Genomic DNA, 14,552 nt, shown 5'->3' with positions numbered 1-14,552 from the left:
TTTCAGCCTCAAAGAAGCCTCTTCCCCCCACTCCTGAAGATAACTGGGTGAGTGCATTGAGGCACGCTAAGCTGTCCTTAGTGCCCTGTGTATTTAACTAGCAGCACTGAAAATATCCTCATTAAGGTTCATCACAGTGCAGTGACCTAGAATATCACCTGTGCTAACATTCCCTGGGCATTTCCTTTACGTTTTCCTATGTTTTCATAAGCTATAAATCAGCAGCATCCCACTAGATTAAGGTTGTCCTGCAAACCCAGCTTGGTTTCACAAATACCTTTCCAATGATGAGTGGAGTTTCAGATGTGGGGTGGTTTGTTACGTTTTGTTTTGTTTTAATCTATAAAAAGGGAAACTGGGGAAGTAGGAAGGATGTGAGAAAAGTGATTTTCCAAACCCACTTGTGGATGGGACAAAATGTCATTGACTTACTCAATGAGAAGGGAGAAGCGGGGTGGTTGTCAGGGCTGAGTGTCCTACCGGAGGGCAGCAGGGCATGGGGACAGTCCCTCTAGGGAGGCCAGGGCGATTTTATCACTGGAGGCTTTCAAGAGGGATTTAGGAAATATTTGTGAAGAATAGATCAGACAGGTAATCCTGCCCTAAGAAGGAGTAGATAACTATTTTCTGTGCAGGTGAAATTTTTATATGAATTTCATTGTTTGAAAGTGCTAAAAATTCTCATGTTGTCAATATGCCCCACTAGACACCCTGGGGTGTTTTCCTAGCTTTGAGGCTTTTGAACACAGAAGACACCAGTGCTGCCAGGGAAACATCACTTTAGAGAGCATGCCATTGTTTTTTATGAATATGACTATGATGACCTTTTTTCCTAATTTGTGCAGAAAATGTTACTAGACCCAAAGGAAGCCTTAGTTGTGGCCATATATGACTATGAAGCCCAGAATCCGCAGGAGCTGACGTTACAATATAACGAGGAGTATTATGTGATTGACAGCTCTGAGGAACATTGGTGGCTGATTCAAGATAAAAATGGGTAAGTCGCTTTTCAACAGCCAATTTACAAATCATTCCTAAATCCACTTTGTTCTTCCATTGACATATATGCTGGCCCCTAGTATAACTTCTGTGAAGCATCTTCTGATATACAGAACAAGAGTGATGGAAGATTATTTACAGTAACTTTCTTCCATTTTATTTTGCTTGTATCCAGGCAGCTGAAGAATCCAAAAATTAAGTAAAAACAAAACAAATCAAAACAACTGTCCTTAGCTCAGGATGATATTTGCTGTCGTACATGCAGGGGAAAAATTGTGAAACTCTACAAGTTGTTTCCTTTGCCAAGTAACCCTACTAAGTACATAACAACCAGCAATTCTATCAATGCAAAGAGCAAGCAAATCCTTCAGGGCTGACTCTCACAGATGCAAAGAAAATCCTGTCTGTCTAGCATGCTCATACTGTGTTGCACTTTAACAGGCATGAAGGCTACGTGCCAAGTAGCTACCTGGTGGAAAAATCGCCTGACAATCTGCAAATGTATGAGTAAGTTGTGCCTACGTTTTTTCTTGTACCTCTGTGTGCCCTGGATTTGTTATAGAAGCTACAAGCCTCCAATGTCCCTGCCCCACAGAACGTGTCGTTGCTAGCGCTGGGGTTGCTCAGTTCAGAGGCTTTTGAGCAGAAACTTGAACAGCCTCAAAACACTGACTCGGAGTCTTTTGATGTTTTCAGATGGTACAATAAGAACATCAGCAGAAGCAAAGCAGAAACACTCCTCAAGGATGAGGTAAACTAGTGTTACGTGCAGAGTGGATGGGCAATAATAATTAATTAATGAGAAATCAGGAGAAGCCTGGGAAGGCTGCTTTGTGTGAGAGACTGCTGAAGCCTGGGTCCCTGCTGTGTTGCTGTCCTTGGCTCTTCTTAGTGTGCAATACAAGATAAAGGACCACTAGCAACCCCTCTCTCTTCCATGGCAGCCGAGCGTGGGCAGAGCGCTGAGCCATCCTTCTTTGGTCAAACACACCCACTGACTGGGGCTGATGGAAAACACTGGTTGTGAACACTGTGTCAACTGAAAACCATGATTTTAGCTCATCTTCTCTGTCTCTGCGGGAGGCCTGCAGATGCCAGTAGTTCTCTGAAGATCTAACCAATCTCATGCTGAAATATTTTGGGCGAAAGCCAAAAGTATGAGTTTGGGTTTTTTTTTAGTTTTGTGTGTGTGCATGTGAGCACACATCTGTAATTTTTCAGTTGAGCCAGGGTTTTCCAGTGAAGACTGTAGTGAAAACAAAAAGAACAAACTTCTCGTTGAGTTTTTCCACACAAACACAACCTTAGTTTTTAAATCAACTCTCACACTAACAGGAGATCCAAATACCATGTTGTTTCTTGGAATGATAGTACTTTATGGAAATAAAAGCATTTTTATGTGGTGTTAAAAATTCCTTTAGTTGACACATATTGGGGGGGAGCTATGGGGGTTGTGAGGTTTTGAACCAGAAGGCTCTGCAGCCACACAGGGGTAGTTGCCACAGAAAAGTTGCGCTGGTAGGACCAAAATGAAAAATAAGATCACTGCACCATGCATGGACCCGTCCCATAGGAGATCATAGAACTAAAAGAATTTTTAAATAATCAGGCACTTGTGATGCCATATGAAAAGCATCTTTTTCTGCAAACAGAAGAAAAATGCATTTTTTATTATTGATAGACAGGTAAGCACAGTATATTTCATCCAAACTGTGATGGTAAATCTTCTTCTCTGCCACCTGATCCATTAGTGCCTGGCCCTGCAGGATCATGGCCTATGATACATTTTAGCATTCAGATGAGTAGAAAACAATTACAGTGAAAAATTAAAAGGGAAAATTGTCCTGTGAGTGCCAGAGTGGAGGAAGCCTGCTTTCCTACACATTTATGTTTAGATACTATATGACTTAGGTACCTGTGAAAGGGCAGGTTCTTGTCCAAACTTTTCCATTTGTGGTAGATTGGTAAATTATCTCCCATATGGATTCTTTGATGTTGAATACATTGTACTCTGGTTCTATAGCTGCTCTTTCCATGAAGGGCACTCAAACGGGTTTGCCTTTCCACTCGGCTGCATATTTCATTGAACTTGTGTGAAATTAATATCGCCAATGTTCTGTCAGATAGGGTTGAAAGCAATCAATGGCTTCAGAGTTTCTAGAGGAGAGGCTTGGAGGCACAGAGAGGCACATGCTCTTGTACCCACACCCACGCACACTCAGCACGAGTGCATAAGTCTCATTTCCTCAGGAAACCCAGCTGAAAATACACAGCACCCGAGAGCCCAGCTGGGTGTACCTGCAGGCCCTGGGCAGCCACCAGAGCTGTGCATGGAACACACTGAGCTCCGGCAGCTGCTCATGGCTCTTTTTTTCCTACATGTTTAGCACATCCTCATGACCGAGCAGTAGACAAGGCTGAAACGAGCAGAGCTCTGCCCCCAGCCCACTTCTTTTTTTCCATTATGTCTCTAACACTTTTTCTCTCCTTTGTTTCGGTTACAGGGTAGGGAAGGTGCCTTCATGGTGAGAGATTCGAGGCAGCCTGGCATGTACACAGTCTCTGTTTTCACCAAAGCACTAAGGTACAGCTGAGCTCAGCAGCTTTTCACATCAATTACATCAATGAAATGGCTTCTGTGAGTGTGTAATCTCTCTAGTTATTTTGGCATTATAAAGAGAGAGCAGAAGGCTCATGAAAATAATAGAGGAAAACACTTCCAAAAAAGGCAGAAGAGTTAGTTAACATTTGCAAAGTGTATTAAAGGGTCCACTTCTCCCTGCATATACATATATGCCTATAAATAGTCTCTTAGACATCACTGGGGTTGTAATTTTGAGAAAATTGTACCCCAAGTGAAGTGTTGGTAAGATCAACATGGACTCATCAGAGCTGGGTAATACAAGACTAGTGAAAGGGTTTCAGTGATGGGGCAGAAAGTTTTGGTTCAGAAAGAAGAGGCAGAGAAGCTTAGTACTCAACCCACTCTTATCAGGAAACCTCAGCCTTTCTAGAGATGAGACCATCTATGAGTGAGAGGGAGAACATACAAGTACACAGCTTTTGTTACCAACTGCAGCTCACTCCTTGCTCCCCTCCCCTTAGTTCTGAGTAGTGAAGGTTCATCCCCTTGGCTCACTTGCTCCTCTTCCATTTACACCCTGAATTACTGTCTTTTTTGCTGCAACTCCAAAGAAAACCTCCTCTTTTTCAGCATGGACAACAATCCTGTTATAAAGCATTATCACATCAATGAGACAACTGACTTTCCCAAGCGATATTACTTGGCAGAAAAGCATGTGTTTGATTGCATCCCTGAACTCATCAACTATCACCAGCACAACGCAGCAGGTGAGTGGAGGCCGATGCTGACCAGGGAAGCTGTGGTTTTACCATGCATCCAGGTGAAGGTTTTGAATGAAGGAGGGCTCTCAAGCCCTCTGTCCTTACTGTGAAACGTTAAATGGCATCACCTTTTCTTCCACTTATCCTGGCACTTGGATGGCACAAAAATCACCATCTCAGGCCAGTTTCCAGCGTTACATCTTCATTGTGGTTGTCCTTCTAAGGCTGATATGACCAACACAGATGCTGTAATGACATACTGTAGAAAGCCCGTGGGGGTGTGTGACCACTGCCAGACCAAGCTACCTGTTTGAGTCACACTTCAGGGCCTTCTTGCCCAGGAGGTGATGTATCTCTGGGACTTGATTTGACACAAAGTTAGGAACATGGCTAGAACCCATAGTCAGACATGGGAATCACCGAAGACTTAAGACTCCCATCCCTACCATCCAGGAGTACCAAGGGAAACCCTGGGCTTCTAAACTACCCTACAAATAAGAAGTATAATAAAAGGTATAACTTGGAATTTCATCAGAGTTAATAGAGACTCACAGCTCACATTTTCTGACAGAGCAAAAATGGAAAACGGGCTGAAACTGCTCAGAATTGGCTCCCTTTAACAGGCAGGAAATCGCAGTCTGAATAGAGGTTCAACTGCCCTCAAGTGGAACTGAGAGCTCAGTACAATAAATCTGCTTCCACTATCCAGACGGCCTTCTGGGGTAGTGATGGCCACACTTCCCATGACTGTGACAATAACTGGAACCCATCTTCTCTTATTCAGGCCTTGTCACTCGTTTGCGGTATGCAGTCTCTTCTTGGAGAAAAAAGGCCCCAATCACTGCAGGGCTGAGCTACGGTATGGTACTCTCTATCTGGGAATTGCACTCCTCACGGGTTATCTGAGTGATCCTGAATATCTTCATGGATGCTGATGAATATTCATGTGACTATCACCACAATAAATAGCTTTCTTCAGATCTTTACACTGCACTATTCACTAGATTATCATCTTTTCATTACCATTGGTAACTGAATGAACTGATCATGCAGTGCCTTGAGGGAGGTGATGAGATACCCAGGGTCTCAATGAAGTCAACACTAGATGCCAAAATGAATGCTAAACAAAGTTGATGGGAGTAGAAGCATAGCATAAGTTGATGAAAGCTGAGTTATTCCTTAAATATGCCTCCATATGCATATTTTGTCTATAGAATTTTGCTAGTATCACCTTTATTGTAACTCTTGGAGACATCAAAGAAATTTAAAACCATGTTGTGCTTGGTAGTGCACATATGCATGATAGAAACGATGCTCCCTGAAGAACTGGATAGACAGGACAAATAGGGAAACAAAGGGGGATATTGTTATTCCTGCTCCTGAACATGCCCTGCAGCATGGATAGACAAATCTGACCCAAAGGTCAGATAGACAACTTGAGGGACAGTTAGAGTCTCATTCCGAGTCCTGTCTCAATGTTTAACCCACAAAAGCTTTTTGTTTGTCATTTTACTGCTAGAACCTCACTCTTTCTCCCTTACAATCAACAGGAAAATTGGTCATTAACCCCTCTGAGCTCACCCGTGTACAGGAAATTGGCAGTGGTCAGTTTGGGGTGGTCTACCTTGGCTACTTGCTGGAGAAGACAAAGGTAGCCATAAAGACCATTCGTGAAGGAGCGATGTCTGAAGAGGATTTCATCGAGGAAGCTAAAGTCTTGATGTAAGTAGTAGATTCACCAAGAAAACCAGATCCCGTAGGATTCGTAAGATTGAACCAATAGGTTGTGATAATGTTGAGGAATATGAATGGGTAATTTAAACTTGGATTATCTACTATGTAGCTAAATAGTATCTAGAGAGACCAGTGCGCTCTAGTGGTTACAAAGGAAGGCAATTCAAGGTGTAAGTGAATTGCTCTACTTTTAAGTCTATCAATATCCAGAATAGCCTTCGAGATCTCTGCTGTTTTGAAAGGCAGGGTTAATGGATGGCATGTTTTGAAAAGCAAGGTGTTTTTTCTCAAAAATAATTAGATGGAGAAGTCTCTTAACATCTGAGGGAAATTTTATTGAAAAATATTACCTGCAATTTTTTTTTCTTTGCACAACTGAAAATATTTCTCTTTGGTTTTATTTACTTTGCCTGTATTTTTTACACTTCTTTCCCTTCAAAATAGACATAAATTGATTTTATTTTTGTTTGATTGGACGATTTTCCATGCAGAAAAGTCTTTTGGTGACCGTTACCATTAAAATGGAACAATAGTGCTACATGATGTTAGACCTGGTCTATACATTTTTTTCTTTCTGCTTTCATAGTTGGCCTTTGCAGAGTGAGGGGCATAGGCGGCCATATATATATAACACACTTGCTGTAAGAACAGAAGGCACTGAGCTTATTTCAGCCTCTTTCCAACCTTCCCTCACCATCCCACAGGAAGCTGTCTCACCCCAAGCTGGTCCAGCTTTATGGCGTGTGCTTTGAGAACACTCCCATTTGCCTGGTGTTTGAGTTCATGGAGAACGGCTGCTTATCCGACTATCTGAGGAGCCAGCGGGGCACTTTTTCAAAGGAAACTCTGCTGGGGATGTGCCAAGATGTGTGTGAAGGAATGGCTTATCTGGAACAAAACTCTGTCATCCACAGAGACCTGGTATGTTGGTTGCAGACAGACTTTTCCTCTGCTGCTGCTGCTGTCAGGCTTTTCCCTGTGCTTCCTCCCTTCCTTAATTTCAGCTTTCACACTCCTGCCCACCTGTTGACAGGGGATCAAGTATTACCCCTTATTGCAGAAGCAGCATCAGTACTTCAGAAAACAAACAAAAAGCCAAAACACGTCCTCTGGAGAGCTGATTAATCTATTTCCCTTAATTGTGTTTGGGAGAGAAGAAATGAGGACATAAAGTATGTCTCTTTTTCTGAGTCGACTCTTTTGCTCCCTGAGAGCCCCAACTCCCACAGTTCCCAGGGACTGACCACTCTTCATGTCTAAATGAAAGTGCCAAAAAGACCTATTTTGATATATGCATAAACATCTCTTTCTGATAAAATACTTTTAATTACATGGTGTTCAGTCAATCTGTATCGGTCACTGCTGCTGTTTTGTTAGGGGATCAAGAACTGTGGATAGCTGTGAGTCTTTCTCTGCCCTTTCTGGGCAACAAGCCCTACAAGTAAGGCTGATGGTTGAAGAGCTTTCTTGGCAACAGGAACATGCTGGCCATAAAATGTATAGAAAGCTTGAAAACCTCAAGTTTCTGCCCTCTTTGATGTCACTTTGATTCTCCTTTTTTTAAGCACTATCTGCTCTGCCAGGATAAAACCAAGTGGCTGTAATAGTTTTTCAGCTCTGACCTTCTGCCTTTGCACCTTCTTTTCTTGCAGGCTGCCAGGAACTGCCTGGTGGGGGAATCCCATGTGGTCAAAGTGTCTGATTTTGGGATGTCAAGGTAATGATGCCAAGGCTGTGCCCATTACCTGTGAGGCTGTCATGGGACAGAGGGGTTACTCAGCACACTCCGTCTTTTTCCTTTTCCAGGATTGTTCTTGATGACCAGTATACCAGCTCCACGGGTACCAAGTTTCCAGTCAAGTGGTCTGCTCCAGAGGTTTTCTCCTACAGCAACTACAGCACCAAATCTGATGTTTGGTCATTTGGTAAGAATCAATTGTTAGAATGGAAAAAAATTCAATAAACACCAGCTTGGAAAAAAAACTGGGGGCTTTATCCTCAAGTAAAGTCTCCTAAACACTACATCCTTTGGGCTCCAAGGGTGTTTTGCCTGAATAATGGTTTAGAAAAGCAAGCCTAAGTCATTTAAGTGAAAGAAATAAAGTAATAGCAAACTATCTAGATGCTTTGAAACACTGCAAATACTGCCAACTTAGTTTATTGTACCTATGCAAGGTTATACAACACCAAATAATGAACTCTGTTTCATGGTGGTATAGCAGGAGAGTCAAAGGAAAGAGTGGAGAGTCACTGACAAGACTATGTAAGGAAAGGAAAGACATTTGGGCACTCCATTTCTCTGCAGGGCACTGATGCTCCACTCAAACCCTCTGCCTTTCCAAGTTTGCTCTGCTGACTCCATTTGCTTTCTGGCAATCTGAAAATATTATTTCACTGCTCACATTTTCTCCCCTCATTTCCTGCTCCCCAATGAATTATTTTACGATTTGCATCTGTTCTTTCATCTCCCTTCTGGACCCTCACAGATAAGAAAGCTGTTGTATATCTTTTTCCCCCAAGTCTTTGGCACTGGAGATAACAAAGGCTGTCCCCTGGCCTGTTGATCTGGCACACTAACACATCTGGCGCATCTCCAGCTAACATGCAAATCGCGGTACTGCAGAATGAATCGGCGCAGTGTGCTGTGCACAGCACACAGTCAATGGGGTGCCACTCAGCTCTGGGCCCAGCAGTAAATAATGCAGGATTATAACCTTTGCTAGTCTGCACTTGTGAATTCTGTGCTTCCCCCTCCCTCTCTCATGCCCTGCTGTGGAGCTCACGCTGCTTCAAGCTGTGCATTCTTGTGGTGGGGGTGCTCAGACCCACGCAACAGCCTTAAAGAACCCAACCCAGATATGCTTCAGAGAGCACCATTCCTCTTTCCATGTGCCCTGGCATGTGGAGGAGGCTGTCTCACCACATAACGCCAAGGGACATTTGCCAGTGGAGCTATCTCAGACACCTCACAGCAAAGTGGCAGTGACATGGAGAGAGTTGCTACTTTGGTCAGAATGTTGTTCTGCTTCACAAATAGGAAACTGGACTGTACACTGAGAGCCAGATGTTTGCAAAAAGACTTCTCAGTTTGATTTACAGTCAAGCCAAGCCTGATGAAATTGGCTCACTCCAGTTGCAGGGCTGAATGAAATACTGGTGAGCTTTGTTTGCATTGGTCAGTCCTTCTTTGTGAAATGTGCAGAAAACAGAGTTGTACATCTGTCAGACTTGTTATCTCCCCATCCAGTGGGGTTTGCATAAGAGGATTTCTCTGTCATGTCATGGTCTCATGACTGTGAGAAGCTTTCTGCTCTGCTACTCTGCAGCCCGTTCATCTCTTCTGCCAGGCCTGAAATCCTGCTGTGCCCAGGAGAATAAAGTGGGTGTGAGAAATTCCCAGTGCAGGAATCTGCACACTGGGGGAGTACAACTGCTTTGCTTATTCTTCAGTAGAGCAAATACCATTGGTGAGGAGCTGCAATCTCTATGCATCTTCCTATGTGAAGAATTCAAAGCTGGAAAGCAGGTATTATTTAGCAAAGCTGATTGTGGAGTTACACAATTTTATTGTAAACCAGTCTATCCATCTGTCTGTTTTCTAACACAATGTGGACACAGTTTACCAAGTCAGTCATCTTAAGTGACCAAGGGAATTAAACCTAACAATAACACAGATGCCTTGTATTCACTCAATTTACCCAGCCTCTCTGATCTGGTGGCCAACCACCACATATTCCACAGTCTTTTTGTCTTTACCTGTCGCTCTTCCACTACATTAGAGAAGCATGAGTTTCTGTGCTGCTCTGAACAGTAATCATAAGAAAACATTTGACTGTTTAGGAAAAGAGGAAAAATATGCTGCAGTCCTTTGAAATTCTACTATCATTGCATGTGAATTCATCCCAGTGAATCACACCACCTGGGATGTTTTGCAGGTGGTGATTTCCCAGCACCGAGGCTAAGCTGACTAACAGGAATGGAGCAGTTCATGTTGCTTTCTGGCTCCCAAGTCTCACCAAAATGCAAGCAGATCCTGGTGTAGGACACACCGCAGGCAGGATCAGTGACATGTCTTTTCTGTTGACTAACTGGAAGCAAAAATAAACTGAATCAGTGACCAAAAGTGGGTTCTCTTTCCCAGATTACACATCTGGATGGAGTACATGGACAAGCATTCTCTCTTCACAGTTTGGGAGGAGACATGCGACACTTCTCTGCTTTGTGACATGTAACACACTTAGACCTCACTGACTCATGGGGAAAGACATTTCTGTCATGCTAGACTGTCACGAAGTAGGATGCAGAGAAGTCAAACTTGCAGTGACCAAACTGCTGCAGTCCAGCTGCAGAGATCCTAGTTGGCATCCTCAAAATGTACAGCTGTGTTAGGGCCTGATTTCTCAGAAGTGCACTGAGAACCCGAGCGAAAATGCTTTTCCAAGTAACAGACACCAATGCTGAACTACAGAGAAGGGCAGGTGGAAGGTGGCCATGGGCCTGCTAAGGATTCTATTTGCTTTTTTGTGATTTTTCTCATTTGTTTGCTTTAGGAGTGCTGATGTGGGAGGTCTTCAGTGAAGGGAAAATCCCCTATGAGAATCGTACCAATGGAGAAGTGGTGGAAGAAATCAATGCAGGATTTCGGCTCTACAAACCCAAGCTGGCCTCCAAGGCGATTTATGAGGTCATGAGCCACTGCTGGATGATGGTTAGTATTGTAGTTCCCAAAGACATGAGCTCTCTTCCCTTTGGCTTTTAGGAGGGGAGAGAGAGGTACACACTCCACATGCTAACACAAGGTAAAATCCTGGAGCTGAGCATTCTGTAGCTTTCATCTGCACCAGCATGCAAACTCTAGGCTCTTTGCCTTTTCTTTAAGCTGCTTTTTCTATAGAACGTGTTGACTTCACTGAGCATTCTATGCAGTGCACCTAACTCAAGTTAATTCAGCAGTTTGCTTCCTAAAAAAGCTGCAGATCTGTGGGGCAGAGTTTTAATAGTGATGGTAAAAATGACAGCCAACCCATTATGAGGTACTTAGTGTCCACTAGGCTATATTCACTTCTAGTAGAAAAGAAACATTGTACAGAAGGAAGCTCGTTCTTCTGTTGGCATTTTCGCTGTAACAATAGATTGTATTTTTGTTAATACTCAGTTTCTTCACAAGGTTTTCCTTCCTAACCTCGCCATTCCTCTCAAGTTGACATTAATGTTCTTCTGCTCTCTTCCCTCCCCTGCTCAGAGGAAAGATGACCGTCCATCCTTTTCTGTTCTGCTGTATCAGCTGAGTGAAATCTCTGAGTTTGATCTGTAATCATGGCGCTGGCTGCTAAGTGAAGCTAAGAGAGTCCCGAGACGGCAGATGGCTGGATTTTCCCCACACAAAGCGTTAACAGGAATCCTCTTACCACAGACACTTGCCATATGCCTGGGGAGAAGGAGAGGGCAGAGGCTGGTACTTCCAGACAGACAAGATATCCCCAGGTCTTCCAGAGCCTCAACAAACACAAGCTTTGGCTTCGACAAAAATGTGGTTTGCAGCTTACAAGCAGAACCAGCAACTGAGTACAGTCCTGAACCACACAATCCAGCAAGTGCATTTCTCCTCAGCCTCAAAAACTAAGAGAACTGACATTGCTATTCCAGTTCTGTGAACTCCCAAATTAAGTTCTTCCCTGGGGAAGAAAACCCTGTCTTTGACTGAGGAGGAATGTTTAGACATATCCACGGCTCTCCAATTCAGAGTGAGTTGGACCTGCACTGGAGTTTGTAAGGAATGAAGGGAAAAAAGCAACATGTTGAAGAGTCTTGAAATTCTCTCAAATTGCATTGTATAGGGAGTGGGAAAATGGGATTCTGATGTGAATGCAGACCTTCTTGGAGGCGGGGAGTCAAACCTGAAAGTTTGTATTAGCTTTTTCTTCAGTCTTTCTACATCAGAAGACAAATATGTTATCTTCATCCATTTTTTTTCGAGCTGCGTACAGAGGACTGAGCGGTGCAGAGTGCTGTGTGCCTCCAGTGCAGGACAAGACAAGAATCCATTACCTGATTATCTGTGCAAGGTACAGGAACATATTCCTGAACTCATGTGTTTGGAAGGAAGGAGCCGGAGGGCTCAGGAGAGTAGGTATGAGGAGAAAACATGCAGAGCATGTACTCAGGGCACCAGTGATACTGAAAAGAGTTTCTCCTACTTCAAAGAGTAACTGAATCATCACAAGTAAAGACTTTTCCACCTCTTCTGTGAACAAACTAGTGAATCCTCCAGGGACTGATCAAAGAAAATGTCCTATGCTAATGGACTCCCTGGGTATTTACTCCACAAGGAGTTCCACACTATGTGGTAACAGCAGAAGAAGGTACGAACAACATCCATCTCCTGGTACTTGAGTGAATATCTGCTTTTTCACTGCAAGACAGACACTGTTCTGACATTACTGGCCTCAAAACCAAAAGTGTGGGTGTTAGTGTCCTGCAGAATTTGTAAATAAGATCAGGACTTTCTGCTTAGCATTAACAATAACTAGAGAAGTCAGAGGACTCACAGATGATATGCGCATATATGCAGTGGTTTTTTGATGCTTCTCTGTTTGGCCAGGTGAGAACACAGGTAAACCTGATGTGACAGCAGTTTACAAAAACTCTGATGTGCGAACTTCCAGCAGGAATCTCTCCCTTCATTATAGAAGTCAGGTTCAAATATGTTTGCCAACAAAAATGGAACAAGGAAATAATGTAATCCCATGATCTCACATATCCTGTGTCAAACTATTTCTTCATAGAAGGACGCTTAATTTTTGGTATTTTTCAGACTCATCGTTCTAGAGTAGTTTTTAGGAGCCAGAATATCTTTTCAGGTATATGATTATGGGCAAGGCATTAGTTCCTGCCTTATACTTCTTCCCACTTTACTTTGATTCCACATTATTTTCTTCATGCATTATTTTCATCATGCAGAACGACTCTCCCAGGCAAGGAGAATCCTAACATTCACACCAAAGGTTGTCAATCCTCAATGCAGGATCAGAGTGCTACCTTCCAATCAGGATTGGTACCAAAATCTCTTGGTAGTCTGAACCAACATATGGAATGTGAGCATCTATAAACGGATTTTGAATTTTTGCCTACAGTGAATTTAAGCTAAGTTTCTCTTCGTCCTTCTCACCCTTTACTCTGCGTTAGCCTGTTGTCACATGCTGGTGATGCTGAATTGGGCATTTAGGCAGTGAAGTTTTCAGTAGCCCTAACCATATTAAACTGCACATCTACAGCTAAATTTGAGGACAGCTGGCCATAACCCTATTTTCTCCCCCTCTCAGTTGCACTTAGACAATCCTTATACCCATAGGATACTCTGAAACAATTCTTCCACGAGCACAGACGCTATGGCAGGGATATCTGCAGGCTCACAAAGTTCAGCTTCTGGCTTGCTGTCCCTCCAGCCTGGGAGGAACCAGGGGTCTATCAAGCTTGATGAGGTTGCTATTAAGTAGCAGCAGTATTGCTCTGCTAGGTAATGTTTCTGAGATTATATTTATATTTGGATAAGTTTAATATTTATTAGTTATAGAGTGTTGCACAAAATAGTATTGTGATGTTTTATGTTCAGTTTTCTTTTGCAGTATTTCTGTGTACACAATACATATTTTTACAAACAATAAAATTGCTGAGTCCCAACTGTGGGTTTCACTATATGTTAGCAAAAATGCAAAAGCCATCCTCATACTCTTGTAATCATACAGCTTGCTCTTTCTCCGAATCCTCCCCACCAAGAACAAAAAAGGTTTCTTCTGGCTTTCTGAAATATGTCCATTCCCAGATATTAGACTATGTGCTGTGTTTATTGGGGGTAGGAAGTATTCATAATCTCTGCAAATTGGGTAATTTGCTATAGGGACACATAAATTTCTACATCTAAACATGCATTGTGGTGGCACTAAATTCTCTGAATCTTCATGAAATGGGGGTAATGACATATGGGTGCTCCCAAAGAGTGTTTTCCCACTATTATTTGCAGGAGACTTCATGAATCTCAAAAGGGCAGTGCCATGCTGTGATAACGTCATGATATTAACCCACTGTAACACAGTATTCTCCCACCTTAGCAGTTTCTATGGCAAGTTTTGGCTTGTGCCCTTAATGTGGCTTAACTGTAGATGTTCTCCACAAAGTAGAGGTGAGAATGTCAGCTGCCTCTTGCTGCAAAGTGAATAACCCTCCTCTGAATACCCCTTCCCTGTCTCCTTGGAAAGTATTTGCAATGTGCTGAATGTTTAAACCATTCCACCTTTGCCAATTTTATGCTTTTTGCTTAGCTGATCTGCAGTAGGGTGGGAGTTTATGCTTGTCCCTATCTTTCCTTGCTGGTTATCAGAGGCAGTGGGTGCACAGCTCTGCCTACATTGCACATCTGGCCAGAGGCGAGGCCCAGAGCACTGCCCCAGCATGTCCCTGACCTGCTGCTGGGGTGG

General features: G+C 43.1%; 1 protein-coding gene across 1 annotated transcript in view; it reads left to right on the top strand.

Annotated features, from left to right (window-relative positions):
* The window catches only part of ITK (IL2 inducible T cell kinase), a gene marked incomplete at its 5' end in the record, with an annotated part of 28,046 nt that extends 14,336 nt beyond the window's left edge, over nucleotides 1-13,710 (top strand). Inside the window, 13 exons of the mRNA XM_082063456.1 lie at nucleotides 7-47; nucleotides 846-997; nucleotides 1,441-1,506; nucleotides 1,696-1,750; nucleotides 3,504-3,583; nucleotides 4,214-4,350; nucleotides 5,129-5,203; nucleotides 5,895-6,066; nucleotides 6,783-6,999; nucleotides 7,731-7,795; nucleotides 7,885-8,003; nucleotides 10,629-10,786; nucleotides 11,321-13,710. Coding sequence (XP_081919582.1) covers nucleotides 7-47; nucleotides 846-997; nucleotides 1,441-1,506; nucleotides 1,696-1,750; nucleotides 3,504-3,583; nucleotides 4,214-4,350; nucleotides 5,129-5,203; nucleotides 5,895-6,066; nucleotides 6,783-6,999; nucleotides 7,731-7,795; nucleotides 7,885-8,003; nucleotides 10,629-10,786; nucleotides 11,321-11,392 — 1,409 coding nt within the window. The 3' untranslated portion in view covers nucleotides 11,393-13,710. The remainder of the gene's footprint in view (nucleotides 1-6; nucleotides 48-845; nucleotides 998-1,440; nucleotides 1,507-1,695; nucleotides 1,751-3,503; nucleotides 3,584-4,213; nucleotides 4,351-5,128; nucleotides 5,204-5,894; nucleotides 6,067-6,782; nucleotides 7,000-7,730; nucleotides 7,796-7,884; nucleotides 8,004-10,628; nucleotides 10,787-11,320) is intronic.
* Between the last annotated feature and the right edge of the window lie 842 nt (nucleotides 13,711-14,552).

The sequence above is a fragment of the Streptopelia decaocto genome (genome assembly GCF_964273445.1).
Source record: "Streptopelia decaocto genome assembly, chromosome: 12".
Classification (NCBI taxonomy): Eukaryota; Metazoa; Chordata; class Aves; order Columbiformes; family Columbidae; genus Streptopelia; species Streptopelia decaocto.
The sequence above is the reverse complement of the archived record's forward strand: the minus strand, read 5'-3'. Positions and strand labels throughout refer to the sequence as shown.